At 38.3% G+C, this 14,910-nt stretch overlaps 1 protein-coding gene across 2 annotated transcripts in view; it reads left to right on the top strand.

Moving 5' to 3' along the window:
- BABAM2 (BRISC and BRCA1 A complex member 2) overlaps positions 1-14,910 on the top strand; it is a 309,803-nt gene that overhangs the window by 232,844 nt on the left and 62,049 nt on the right. For both annotated transcript variants that reach the window (XM_067564795.1, XM_067564796.1), the window contains exons 8-9: positions 11,766-11,865; positions 13,892-13,962. In XM_067564795.1, the coding sequence (XP_067420896.1) occupies positions 11,766-11,865; positions 13,892-13,962 (171 nt within the window). The remainder of the gene's footprint in view (positions 1-11,765; positions 11,866-13,891; positions 13,963-14,910) is intronic.

Consider the following 14,910-nt stretch of genomic DNA (forward strand, 5'->3'; position numbering starts at 1 on the left):
TCTCCTGAGGGAAAAAAAGTAAACTACTAGGGATAGAGATCATGTCCCCAGAAATATATTTCATCATTGCATCAGCTGAGCTATTATTCATATTTAAGCACATACACTAAAATGATTTTTTGTATTAAAAAGTTTATTCGGGTTGAACCCAAGACAATTAAATTTAAAATAAGACTTTTTTTAGTATATTCACCTTATCTATAGTGAGTGATATGCCACAAGCTAACTGCTGTTTATGAGTTTTATGGCAGGAAGGTCCACAAGTTGATATAACAAGACCACAATGATGATAATACTTTGCTCTTACAGGTGATTCTCTGTCAAGGCTCTTACGTTATTCTGCAAACATACCCATAAAAACCACATTATACCACTGATAGATAGGTAAGTGTTAACACCCTCATTTTGCAGATGGACAAACACAGGAACAAAGAATTTAAGTGACTCACCCAAGGTCACACACTGAGGGCTTCTCTACATGGGGAAGTTAGTGTGCAGCCTAGCAATGTGTGTATTTGCAGTGCGCTAGCTACTTTACATTAACTCCCCATGTGGACGCTCCATTATTGCACACTAACTCTGTTCTGCTGCAGGTTAGCTTTGTACTCTTTAAGGTGTATTAAGCTAAAGTGCACAAAGGCACAGTAAGAGTGTCCAGATGGGGAGTTAGTGTGGAGAAGCTAGGGCTCTGTACATTCAGACTCTATCTTGCTCCTCACTAACATCCTGTGTTCACAAGCCCTGAGTCTTTAGTAAATCTGAAAGTAGCTACTGGAACAAGGTGCTTCTAGTTTTTAATTTTCATTTTTTAACAATAGGAGTTTCATGTTTCTGCACCTGCAAATCCCAAAGACTGATGCTATTCAAAGACTCCTACCCAGAGCCCCCAGAGACTAAACAAGGAAAACTTTAAATTTCCTTTACTTTCCAACAACCAGATATTGAGCCTGGCCTTAACCAGGACCCTCTTTTGCCAGGTAAAATATTGGGCACAATTTGTCTCCATAATTATTTGCCCATGCATTTTAGGTCACTTAGATGTCTAAGTCAAATTGTATCCAGTAGTCAGGGACATAGATGTCTGAGTGAACTAAATTGTAATGGACTTAATTACAGGTGCAAAATTGCTACTATAAAAATGGTGCCGTGTGCCTGACAACCCAGTCCTAAAGCACAATTTCTGAGATGAAAATACTTTTTTAAAATTATTTTATTTTTTGTGTACATTTTAGTTTGCAGTAGATTTGAATCTACACGCAGTAACGTTTAGCTTTTACCTTACTGTTGGCGGAGAGTTGTTGGAATGGGAAGAAAACACTATCATAAGCTTAGGATTGAATGTTTCTTAATAACAGGAGCAATGTTTTGTTGTCTCATTGTATTGTTAAGCTCTGTGCTGCTGACTGAAGCAGAATTTCAATGTTTTTGCACAACACCACATTGTTAATGTGATAGGGAGGATTTGATTATGGGTGAGTGAGTCTGAAAATGGTAAATTGACAACAAATCTGGGATCATGGTTCTCAAGGCAGCTTTTGTGGTCACATTCTTTTATTTGATGTGGTTCCTTCTGTCGCCTGTGCCAAATGGTGTAATATACTAAAAGTGATGAAGCTGCAAAGAAAAGAAAAAAAAAAAAAAAGGAGAGAGAGAAGTGTTTAGTAACAAATAAAGAAAACAGAGCAGGAGATCAAAGACCATTATACCTGTCTTCAATCAGGAAAAAAGAGAGAAGATGGGAGTTCCTTTTCACATGCTTCAGGCTGCTATTCCTTATAGCCATCCTGAATGACAGATCTCTTTAAACAGTTGCCTATGTCTGAAAAGAGCTTGGAATTTCAAAATAAGGCAGGACAAAGAGATTGAGAGCGTTAACAAGGGTGTATCCAGGTAAAAGAAAGGGCTATAGTCTATAAAGCCTGCCTTCCATAACCAGTAAATGGGATTTAACATGTTTTAACATTGGCCAATCCAAGAGACAAGTTCTTAGGTTCAAAAAACTTAATACAAAAACAGGTTTACCATGTCCAGACAAGTTTTTGTTTATTTACATTTTCAAGACTGGGTAATTTCCAACCATATGGTTCATAACCACTCAAAAATGTCATTTGCTATTATTTTATGTGTTTTTGCCTCAAAAATACAGCTTATTAGTAATATTTCTGGGTACAAATCATTAATATATATCACTTGCTGGTGGGTGTATTGCTGCTGCATAGTATATTGACACTGGGTACAGGTATAAATGAGAGTGTGTGCATATCTTCTCATTGTGCCTCATCTTCAGAAATATAAAAATCTTTCCCACTTCTTTCCCCTCACAGAGCAAAAATAAAATGCTATTGTGTAAGAGAATACCCATTCCAGAGTATACAGGGTTACCTCACATGCATGTTCCTTCCTTTGCTGATGCTGTTGAAAAGGAAGCTGATACATGTGTTTTCTTCTCTGACAGTGAGATAACTCAAGACTCAGGTCAAAAAGGTCAAAAGTGTCTGGGGCTCCTAGTCCACATAACAGTGCAGAAAATCAAGTATTGTATATTTCTATCTGTCTATAGTAATATGGACTGCATTACTATACTATCTGAGTGCCTCACACTCTTTTTAATAGTGTTTATTCTCACAAAATTTATGTGAATATAGGTAAGTAACATTGTCCCTATTTACAGATGGGGAACTGAGGCACAGAGACACTAAGGCCTGGGTCCACACAAAGAAAGTTTAGGTGGCTAGAAAATCAGTGGAACAACACTGGGATCCACAACTCCTGAGTTAGGCACTTAGGCTCCATGAACAATGCATAGGGAGAGAAAGGCACATAAGAGTGGGATCCACAAAAATGAGCATGCTAGGCAGAGAGTCATCTAAGCTAGCCAGTGGGAGATGCCAACTAGAGGGTTGTGTCCTAAGCCTTGCTCCTTTCATAAAGTCAGACTCCTAAGTCCAGGCTTCAGGAGGTACTTATCTCCACTTGTGATCCACAGCCAGGATCCCCCTTTCCTGGAGTTAGGTGGCTTAGGTGCCTAAGCTTTTCTTGCAAGAATGAGTTAGGTGCTTGCCTACCTCCACATAAAATAACCCAGGAAAGGTGGTCGAAGAGGAGGAAGTAGCCTCTGTTATAATAAGTAAATCGCTTTACTTCATCAGGCGGAGGGTGGAATTGAACGAGGATCTCCTACAGCCCCTAGGTAAGTTCCATAACCACTGAGATAACTGGTATAAACGAAGCCGCCACCACTTCCTCTAGCTGTTTTGTGTGCAGCCACATGGCCTCTGAACACACCTGCTGAACTGGGCTCTCCAGGCAACATAGGCAGAGGAGCACCCAGCTGACTTGTCCACAGTCACACAGGAAATCAGTGGCAGAGCACAGAATTGAACCTGGATCTCCCAAATCCTGAATGCTGTAATCACTGGACCCTCCTTCCTCCCTGTAGCTCATTGCAATTATGAAAGAGGAATCTTTTAAGGAAGGTGAAGTATGACTGAATTTATTTTGTTTTTTGCATGTAGAATCTCAGGCACAAGCACAGGAACTTCTATAAACCTGCGGAGAATAAACTAAATGCAATGATACTGAACCTTTCTTGAGGAGAGCTATTCAATTTAATTAGGTTATTAAGAGCTGTGGAAGAACTTTGGATTGTATGTACAGAGGGCCTCCTGAGACAAAGCCATTTAAACACATATAGCAACATGGGCACAACAAACAACCTGAAACACAAGCAATGCCACAAGCTTAAGAGTTACATTAATTGCAGTTATATTAATTGCAGAACAAAACCACTATTAATGTAGATTAGCCACTGGTTGAGTTTGACCATGGGAATCCATAAATATAATTAAAGTTTGATTCACAGAACACGAGCCAGGGCTGCACTGTGCTTGACATTGTACAAGCATATAGTAAGAGAGAGTCCCTACCCCAAAAATCTTAGTCAACTTTGAGATGCAACAAGTAGGTATTTAGGTATGAGTAGGTACAGCCACAAGTTGGTATAACAGACTGGGAGTTGGCGAGCGAGGACATGGATAACAATGATAGGAAAACATAGTTACAAAGACTAACTACATACACAGTATAGCTATGTTTGTGTCATAGGTGGCAGAGTCTAGAGGGGTTCTCAAACTGGGGGGTTGGGACCCTTCAAGGGATCATGAGGTTATTATGCAGGAATTGTGAGTGGTCAGCCCCCACTTACACCAGAACTGCAGCTGTTAGCCCTCTGCATGGCTGACAGCCAGAGCCCTTCAGAGCTGGGTGACCAGAGAATAGCGGCTGCTGACCGAGTGCTCTGAAGGCAGTGCCACTCCAGCAGCAGTGCAGAAGTAAGGGTGGCACGACATGCGGGGTTGAGCGGCATGGCATAGGGGGGACGTCACAGCCTGAAATATTTTCAAAGGGGTCCCAGAAAAAAAAGTTTGAGAACCCCCCTAGCATATATAGATCTACATGTGCAACTAAATCCTAATGATGCAATATCTGCTAAGATTGTTGGTTTTTAAAAGGTTTTTCTGCATTCTAATACAATCTTGGTGTTGGGACATCTGTTAAGATTACAGCCTTTTAAAGGCCTCTTTAAAATGCTAACAAAGCATTGGAAAACTTGTTTTTAAATACAATCTTGATTAGTTGTCACGTAATTAGGCTTCTCTGTTTGCAATTACTGCAAAAAACAAAACAAAAAAAATGTCCTCATCATATTCCCTCTGCTTTTTCTCACTATGGAATTGATTTAATGAAATAACTGAAGTTGATACTATGATGTTACAAATCTTTTGATTTCATCCCAGAAATAGGCATCCATTTTATTTGTGAAGAGTACTTAATATGCAGTGAACACACGCACACAAATTAACCACAAATCTAAGTTTATTTTAAATAGTGAGTAGACAAACCATTCAAAATGATTTATGTAAAATGACAGCAGTGTAGACTGGTAGGCTCTGTCACCAGCCCAGAAGGAATTCAGGGCTGTGCCCATATCTCTTTCCGGCCCTTCCTTCAATGCACTGTTATTAATTCAAAACACAAAAACTCACTAAATAACAAAGAAAAGCTATTCTCCAGAGCAGAACATGCTGCATGGGACCAGAGTTCTTATACTATGTACCACTCTCTGCTCTTCCCTCACAAAAAGACACGCTCCTTCCTTTACATCCTGCTGAATCATGTGACAGCCAAGCAGCCACTTACCCTTTGTAGCTGGCCCACCCTGTCACAAATAGTTCTTCTTTTCTTGACAATTCATCTTTGGCTGACAGAACAGCTTAGCTTTGCTTTGCAGTTTTTGCTACATAAGAACAATTCATTTGACGCTTTTGAACAGTCATGTAACATATAACTGTGGCCCTGGGTATATTTTGTATTCTATCATCCTGTAAACTTTTGTATTATCACTTGGCAATTTGCAGCTACAGAAATATCTGTCTTTTATGGAATGTATTTCTATGTTACTACCTTCTTCTTTCTAAGAAAAATTATAAGCCGATCCACTTTGTAGAACACATACCTCAGGCAGTTCCACCTGATCTGACTGACAGAGTGGGATACAAAAGTATGAATTCCTCCAGACCACTTGCCTGCAAGATAAAAACAAACATTTCCTGCAAGCTGCTATTGCCCTTGATAGACCTATAAGATACGGCCCTAAAAAAACACAATATTCATTTGACTAGACATTTGTATTTTCCAGTCAGGATCAATATTGTGCATTATCCATTCACCATCAATTCTGAAATGAGTATGTCACAAGCAGACTACAACATGACTTTCAGTCTAGTTCTTGCTTTGCAGATGTTGCCTGCTGTGATCCTTGATTTTCTGCAACCTAAGTTTTGATTAAGCTGCTGCTACTTCCCTCCATTCTCACAGCAGATGCATTTTGTTGCAGCAATCTCCAGATAAATAAAAAAGAAAGACATAATTGGTGGAAAGCCTTCACTGGAAATTTTAAAAAACATACACAGCATAAAAACATCTTTTTAAAACTCTTGGAAAATGTATTAACCTGTGTATGCAGTGCATGTACACTTCCTCAGTTTTATCTTTAACTGTATCTTGCTGGAATTGGAATTCCTTGGTACATTTTACAGCTCAGCCAGACACTTCCTGTGTGACATTTCACCTCTGTGCCACAGCTTCCCCAGCTGTAAAATAGAGATAATACTTACCTCACAGGGCAGTTATAAGGCTTAATTAGTTAACGTTTGTAAAATGCTCTGCGATCGTTGGATGCAAGGCACTATAAAAATGCAAAATATTATTTTATTCAAATACTTGGCAAACAAATTTCCAGCTCAGCACAAGGAACAAACATGCATGTCTGTTCAGAGTTCCACCTGGCCTTGTTTCCCTTTATTTTCTTTAAATAAAGTCTGTGCAACCATTTTCTCTTTTCAGACAGGAGATTTAGAATCATAGATGATTAGGGATGCAAGGGATCTCAGGAGGTCATCTCATCCAACTCCCTGCTCAAAGCAGGACCAACCCCAACTAAATCATCTCAGCCAGGGCTTTGTCAAGCTGCACCTTAAAAACGTCTAAGGATGGACATTCCTTAGAATCTTTTGCATCAGGATTTCCTCCTCCTTTCAATGGAAGGAACCTATTCTTAAATACCCTACCTTGTATTAACCTACTTTGCAGCTGTGCAGCATTGAGCTATAAATGTTTTTGTAGATCAGCTAAAGCAGATGGTTTGAGAGCAGTGTGGTGCATCTTGCTCCCTTCGAGGGGCAAGTGTACTAACTCTATAGCAGTTCCAGCCCCCACTGAGCTCCAAACCTGGGACTATACACAGCAGCCTGCCACTCTAATCCATTAGATCAAACTACAGAAATATTCTCTTTAATTCTTAGAAATGTAGATAATCTCCAAGTTGGTCATCTGGGAACTGGTTTATTTACAGGCTATTCCAGGCACACTGTGCCAGGAAGAAGAGAGAGTTTCTGGCTGCTGGGAAACTGGACTAGACCAGAATTCTTGGAAGGAGCAAATCACAAATTGCTGCCCTTTGTCTTGAACTGTGTCCTCTCCTGACCTACACTTCTGAGAGAGACATCCTTCTCTTGTTGCTGTTTCTCAACCTCCCCCTCAAGCCCGCCAGAGGACAGTTTCTAGCCCTTCACAGAGGAAAGGCATAGAGAATTGCTAACATTTTCATTGTACTCAGAAGAGGGAAAGAGGCATGCAGAGCCCAGATGAGGGTGGGTGAGAGGACTGATTAGATACTAGAGACACATCCTTCAGAGCAGACTACAAAGGCTGAGTTGATTTGTCTTTTAGAGTTTATATGGTTAATAATAATCATTACAGTAAATTCCAACATTGCATTTACATAGCTTCCTTTTCTCAATTGTTTATCTTTGGAAACTACTTACAATGTTTATTTTCTTAGAGTAATGAAATCACTGGAGATCATTCAGTAAAAGTAGTACAATGTCAGGCTCTAGTATGTCTGTTAAATTTTTACCCGTTGAGGCAGATATTTATATGAGTCAGCAGGGCTTATCAGTATGACGTTGGATAGTTTCTGTTGAAATTAGGTTCAATTCCCTGATTGTATATGAAATGAAATATGTAATGACTGGAGTAAGCATCATCTTAAAATAAACTTTCAATAAAAGACTCTTAACAGCTGGAATACCTCACAGTCTTTCTCTCATAATTTAAATACTGTCTGTGAGAGACTGATCTAAATCATAGAAGTTAGAGATGGGAAAGATCTGTTAAGTCATCGTGTCCATCTCTACACTAATGCAAGACTGTTTCTTTTAGTACTTTGTCCAGATTTGTTTTAAATATCTCCAGTGACTTGAGTACTGCCATGATCCATCAGAAACTACCATGTAATTCAGCGGATCATTCTTGTTGAGACTTTTTTCTGAGATTTTCTTTTCACTCTATTTTCCTTTGCTGAATTCCTTTTCTCTCTATTGCTCTCAATTTTAACCACTAGCCTACCTTAACCAATTCTTCTCATAGGGATTTAAAACCATTATACAGTTGTAGGTCTTTATCATATCTCCCTTTAGTTGACGTTTAAACATGGTAAACATATTTAGACATTTTTAAATTTGTTTTTCCTCCTACAGCACACTGCAACATCTTACTCATTTAAGATAAGTTCCTCCAATTTATCTACATCTTTCTTGTATTGAACGATTAAGAACTTCATACAACATTGTAGAAGCAAGTTTTTTCATACATTCATAGATTCCAAGGCTAGAAGGGATCTTTGTGATCATCTGACCTCCTGTATAACACAGGCCATAGAACTTCCCCAAAATGATTCCGAGAACATATGTTTTAGAAAAAAAATCCAGTCTTGATTTAAAAATTGTCAGTGATTGAGAACCCACCATGACCCTGTTTCCTTTAAGCACTTCCAGGAGAGATAATTTCATCATTTTCTATTCATTTGTACTAGAGACCTGTAAAAAATTATAAAATATAATAAAATGTATCCATTTGTGGTTTGCATGCTCAGTAATCCTGTACTTCTCTATATTATAAGTGCTTGTTTGGAGAACGTGAACTCATTTCTCAAGACTTTTTGCATAGATTGCAATATTTGTAGTGCTACCAATAATAACTTTTTCTACCCCAATTTGTGTTTATAGTTGTAAAAAGCTCAAGAAGTGTTTCTTCGTCAAAAAAAAAAAAAAAAAAAAAAGTCTGACATCTTTAAGGGTTTTTTTTATCCAGTTGTCCCAAAATATTATCTGCCCTTTAATCTTTGTTATTCGATTACCACATAATTATATGTGCCTAAGCATTTTGATGAGTCCTTCTTTCTTGTAGAGGACATCTCACTTTTTCCCCCCATTAATGGATTTAAGGGGATTAGTAGCATGCGGATATTTATGCAGTTTAAATGCATAGGTATTTTATTATTGAACATACATTCTGACTTGAGTTCATATAGGTTGGATTTATTTCCTTAGACTCCGTATACATGATGATACAATAAATAGACTAAATTTTTGATTTCCCATTAATTGGCAAAAATTGGTTCTTAAAATGTGTCACATGCTTAATGGGGATTTCATTTACTAAGGGAGTTTTTAAAATATCTTTTTACTAGTTCAAATTAAAAATATACCCAGACTAGAAAACTCCTCTTGTATGAAATCAGTGGAATAATAATTAAAGGAAACATTTTAAAGACATTTTTATGGTGAAAGGGCAACTTATTTTTCACTTTAAAAATGGTAAGGCAAGTATGGTTCTCAAGCATACTGAGAATCTGTATAGTAGCAGCAAAATAAGCATCCCGCCTTCTGTCTTTCATTTATGTCTTCATGGTTTGGAGGGCTATCCCCATCTCTACTGTTTTAAGCTGGCTCTGGTTTTCCTAGACAATTTTAGCCCTGCTTTACACTAGAAAAGTTTTACTGATATAAGTATGTCAGTTAGAGGTGGGTTTTTTTAACCAGTATATTAAGACTAGTATAAGCCCTAATGTGGATGCAGTTATATCAGTATAAAAGTGTCTTATAATGGTATCACTTATTTCAAGTGTCTGAACCAGAATAAGCTATACTGGTATAAGCACTTTTATACTGGTATAACTGCATTCATAGTAGGGGATTGTATTGCCACTTTATCTGTAACTGTTACAGTTAAAGTGTTAAAACTTTCTAGTATAGACAAGCCCATTAGTCACAAATTTAAAATAACTATTCAGAATCTGGAAAATGGTTGGACCAGGGCAATATAAGAAAAGAAGAAGCATTTGAAAACTGTTAGAGATTCTCTTATGGTGTTTTGGAATCAAAAGAGGAATCTGTGATTTTCTTCGTAGTATTTTGATCATCTCCAGTGGAATCTCACTGCTGAGAGAATCCTTAGACTTGGGTGCAACTGAGGCAAGAGAGGCTGTGGAATGGGCAATAGCACTTCCTTTGTTTAAGAGTAGGGAATATATTTGTATAATATAGGGAGTGGTAATTGCAAACTTGACATGGACTGAACATTATCACCTTCAGACTAGGATCAGAGCCCACTCTTAACTTGTCAGGATCAGGACCCTGTTTCATTCCTCAAATCTCAATACAATTTCAGAATTTTCTGGGGGAAATTATAGTTTGGCTATTGGGCCCCACTTTTGATGACCTGGTAATACATTATGATCCTGCTTCTGTCTCTGATCAACCATAAGTGGTCAAATGACATCCCCATACTCCTCAACACATCACCTTTGTAGGTGGATGACCTGCAACAAAGAAAACAACCAAGAATGACACTAAAGTTGGTAGCAAAAAAACAGCCCCATATTTGACTAATTACAGCATAAAGAGTTTTGTTGTGTGTGGCTGCGATGCAAGCTAAAGTATTTTCTTTTTCTTGTTCATCCTTGCATCTGCAAAGTCCAGACTTATGGAACTATTCCATGTGGTGAACAGTCTGCTGAGTCCAGACTGTTTCCATTCAGTAACAGATTTCAGCGTATCTCATTATGATAATTTTTTTATTTAGGCTTCTATTCTTCAAAGGGTTTTGCCAGTATAGACACTTATACCGAGGCAAAGAAGGACTCTGTGAAGGCATAAGAATCCATGCCAGAGGATCCCTTTGTAGGATAAAGACCTTACTTTTCAGTTATGTTCTGTTGGATCCTCATGTTTTTGTGGGATCAGTACATAAACAGCATGAGACAAAGTAACATCTTAACTTTTGGAGTTTAGTTTAGTTTCATTGATAGAGTTCAAAGAGAGATAAAAGCCATACCTGTAAGATAGGTTCATGTCCTTTATGATTGCTAAAAGACAATGGGAAGGGATTAGGTTTATTGTTGAAAAGAAATGGTATTGCCTTTATCTGGATGTACAAACAGCTTTTTGGTTATGGCCTTGTTTGCAGAAGAATCCATCAGATGAAGTTCCTGGCCTTGACAATTACAGCTCTGCCTCAAACCTTCCTATTATGGGAAAGGCTATTGAAAAGGCTGCGGCAATACAGTTTTGGGTTTCTCTCACTGCCCTGGGTCTCTATCATTCTGGTTTCTGGCCAGTGTATGATACAGGGACAGAATTAGTATCTTTATTCAGATGATCTCTTTCTGGTGATTGACAAAGTTCATGTGTAGTTAAGAAAAGGAGAGGCCACATGCAATTTTAAAACAGTCCAGCTCTAGTCAGATGTTCATGTTGATTTTATTGGATATGCCTTTGATATGGTTGACCATGAGGTATTGATTTCACACTTGTGGGATGTGATAGGGGTTAATGGAAATGTTATTTAGTGGCTCTCAAAGGTAATAAGAACCTACTGTTTTTGAATAACTATGGACATAAGTGGGATATTTATGGGTGCTTGGGTGTTACACGTAAGACTCTCTGTTGTGCACCGTTTGATGTAATGTCTGATTGCATTTAAGCTGCTATGAACCTAGATGCAATGATGATAAAAATAATACAAATCATTAAATAAATAAAATTAAAACTATTCTTTGAGAGGATACTTGGTATGTCTGCCACTTTCTAATACGAGCACTTAACTCTTCCAGTTGGAATAGTTTGATACTCTTGATAAAAGATGTATTCTGTCAGTAAACTGTCAGCAGTAGTATAAGGTAATGTTACAGTTCTATCCTTAAAATTTATTACATAGTCGTGGGGTAATATAAATCAGTTTGTAATCTTTTCTTAGTGTGGTGTTGGGCTTTTATATTGGGAAAGGAGGAGAGGGTGTAAGAATCACTAACACGTCCCACAGGAGCAGCATCTGATATATTATAAAATAAAATTATTTTTTAGTGCTCTTGGAGGATCCTCTGCCCTTCACATCCCAGCCTTTCCCAGTGGAGGCTGCCTGATTGACTATGTACCCCAAGTGTGCCAGCTACTAACTAACAAGGTGAGTTAATACTCAGAACTTAATTTTTCCTTTGTTTTTCCTTCTTCTTCCTTCACATACCTTAGAAGCACTTTTACGAAACCACTGTGGAAACAAAGGATTGTACTTATTAGACCAGATGATTCAAGTAAAGCAAACTCAAGCAAGTTAAACTATTCCAGTAATACCTTCTTATACCTGATCTTGTAGGAGATTGAGCACCTTCATGTCCCAATAAAGTCACTGGGAATTGTAGGTGTATAGCATCTCTTGGGATCAGGTTTTAAAGGGGTTTTCTTATTGTTTTAAGATACTTTAGGATACAGATGTCACTGCAACATATGTTGCTAGATAAATAGCAATATATTGCCAATGAATTTATCTTTCAGTGGAAAGCCATCTAACTATCTAGGCTTTTATACCATGCTCATCACTGTAGATTGTGAGCACTTGACAAAAAGTCCTGTTATAGAGATTTTATCTAAGCTAATTCATCCAAATGGACTGAATCATCTTCTCCGATGAATGTTGATATAGTAAAGTAATAGTCACTTACCTTTTCCATTAACCAGAATACAGCTTTCTATTAACTTAGTGCTTCAACCACAGAGAAGGCTTATTCATTAGGTACAGTATTTTGAAAGATTCTCAGATGATTTAAATTTACTTTTTAACTTAGAACTGTAATTTAGGGCTAGACATTCAGCAATCTGGTTACTCTAGATTCCCTATTTGTCTTTTTTATTTCATAATTTTTTATTTGTCTTGTTTAAATGAGGAAATTAAATGATGTATTTTAGAAAAGGTTCTTTCAAAATGCATTTCCATAAGTATATTGGAATCTATCTTTAGAGCTGTTTTGTTGTGGTTTTCTGTTAAAACTACTGTCTGTTTTTAAAACATACAAGTACACATGAATGTTTTTATCTTTTTTATAAACAAAGTCACTTAAGCAAACTTATCATCTGTTTTCCTTTTCCCAAAATAACATTTCAGATCCCACACAAAGCCTTTAAACTGAGTGCTTTTTTATAAACTAAAATAAGTCCTATTTTATAAATAGAATTATTTTACTTTGAGAGGGTATAACATAGCTCTGAGCACTGATTGTATCAAGGTTATTTCAAATAACTTAACACAAACATTTGCCAACCAAGGAAATCCAATACTACCATAGCCAACAGAAATAAAGTATGTATTTTTCCTCACTTTTCTTTCACTCTGCATTAAGAGATTCTAAAAGAGTAAGTTTCCATTGTGAAAAGAAAAGTGGGATTTGTATAAGTGAATATGTATGGAACCATCCTATAAGCATAACATAATGAGTTGGGAACTAGATACTCTTTCAGCCGAGCATCTTCTGTGTTGATTTCATTATGAGTCAAACTCTGCTTATCTTGCAAATAATCCATTCAGGTCAACAGAACTATTCATGTAAGGCAAGTAGAATTTGGGCTCAGATCTTCCAACCTAAGCATTGTGGCCTGGATCAGTGCTGGAATGGAAGACTTTCAAGGGAAACTCAGGATACTTCAGAAATTGGCGTTGGTGATTCAGTAGGTGGCTCTCTTCTATCTGGGTCAGTCTGAAGCCAGTAATACTTACTGTAACTGAGTACTCTGCTGCTAGAGATGCTATTTTTCAGATGACACACACAATTATGGCCCTATGTTTTTTTTGCCAGGATGTTACCCTAGCAGCCTGGCCAAATGCTAGCTCAGCCAATTATATTTTGCCTAACTAAGGTTCTTTCAACTACTTCATTTGGATATGATATTCTTTTGCACTTCTTATTGCACAGTGTTAAGTAGTGCTACCGGTGCTGTTTCAGCTGCAGGTGAATGAAGAGAGCCCTATGTACTGTATGTTTGATAGGCATTTTAAGATCCTTTAGGATGAAACATGGTATGTAAAAGTAGGATACATCATCATTAATATAGAAATAGATTTTTTGTAAATAGATATTTTCAATAAAACTAGAAAAATATGAAAAGTTGGGAGCATTTTCTTTCTGTAAAATTTTGTTTGCTTGTTCGTTTACTTGCAGGTGCAATATGTTATTCAGGGATACCATAAGAGAAGAGAGTATATTGCAGCTTTCCTGAGTCACTTTGGAACGTAAGTCGTCTTTTAATGCATCTTCTCATGTAATAGCAGCAAAAGCAAAATTATTTTACCTTTCTGATTCACAATTAGATGTCTTGGTTGCTAGTTGAGGCAATGACATTCTACCTCTCATTATAATCTTCTGCTGAAACATTATATGTAATCTTACCATAACAGCTGCAATCAACAGGATCACTTGAAGCTAGAACTAAAACTTGCTGTAGGACAGAAGCATATGCTCTTTGCATGGCCCTTGGCTATATAATTAGCTTCCACTATATGAGTCCACATCTAGCTATCTTCAGAGAATGATGCACATATGCCTTCTCATAGTAATGATGTTAGCAAGCAGTCCAGCATTATTCCTCCTAGAAGCCACACTGATTCAACTCAGGAAGTAGCCTAAAATGAGGAAGAGATAGTAGTTTTCATCCTTTTGTGAAGAAACTGAAGTTTCCTTATTTCTGTATAAGGTGACTTATACAGTGACTACAGAGATATTATGGCAGGAGTGGCCAAACTGTGGCCGGGGAGCCACATGTGGCTCTTTCACAGTTAAAGTGTGGCTTGCGGAGCACCCTATGCCCCTGCCCCATTCTCTGCCTACCACACTGGGGTGGGGAGTTTGGGGCTTCTGCCTTGCAGTGGGGTGGAGGCACCTACCAGGGCTCAGGGCTTCTGCTCCATGGGGTGTGCCTGCCAGGGCTCGGGGCTTCCGCCCTGCGGTGGGGTGATGGGGCTAGAGGCTTCTGCCCCTCAAGAGGCACCTGCCAGAGCTCAGGGCTTCTGCTCCAGGGGGCATGCCTGCTGGGGCTTCAGCCCTTCAAGGAGGGGTGTCTCAGGGTTTCTGCCCGTGGGAGGTGCCTGCTGGGGCTCGGGACTTCAGCAGGCATGCCCTGTGGGGCAGAATCCCCGAGCCCCACCACCCTGCTGGAGGGCTGGAGCCCCAAGGTCTGGCAG

This window comes from Emydura macquarii, unplaced genomic scaffold, assembly GCF_026122565.2.
Source record: "Emydura macquarii macquarii isolate MOO-44397 ecotype Brisbane River unplaced genomic scaffold, CSIRO-AGI_Emac_v2 contig_2676, whole genome shotgun sequence".
Classification (NCBI taxonomy): Eukaryota; Metazoa; Chordata; order Testudines; family Chelidae; genus Emydura; species Emydura macquarii.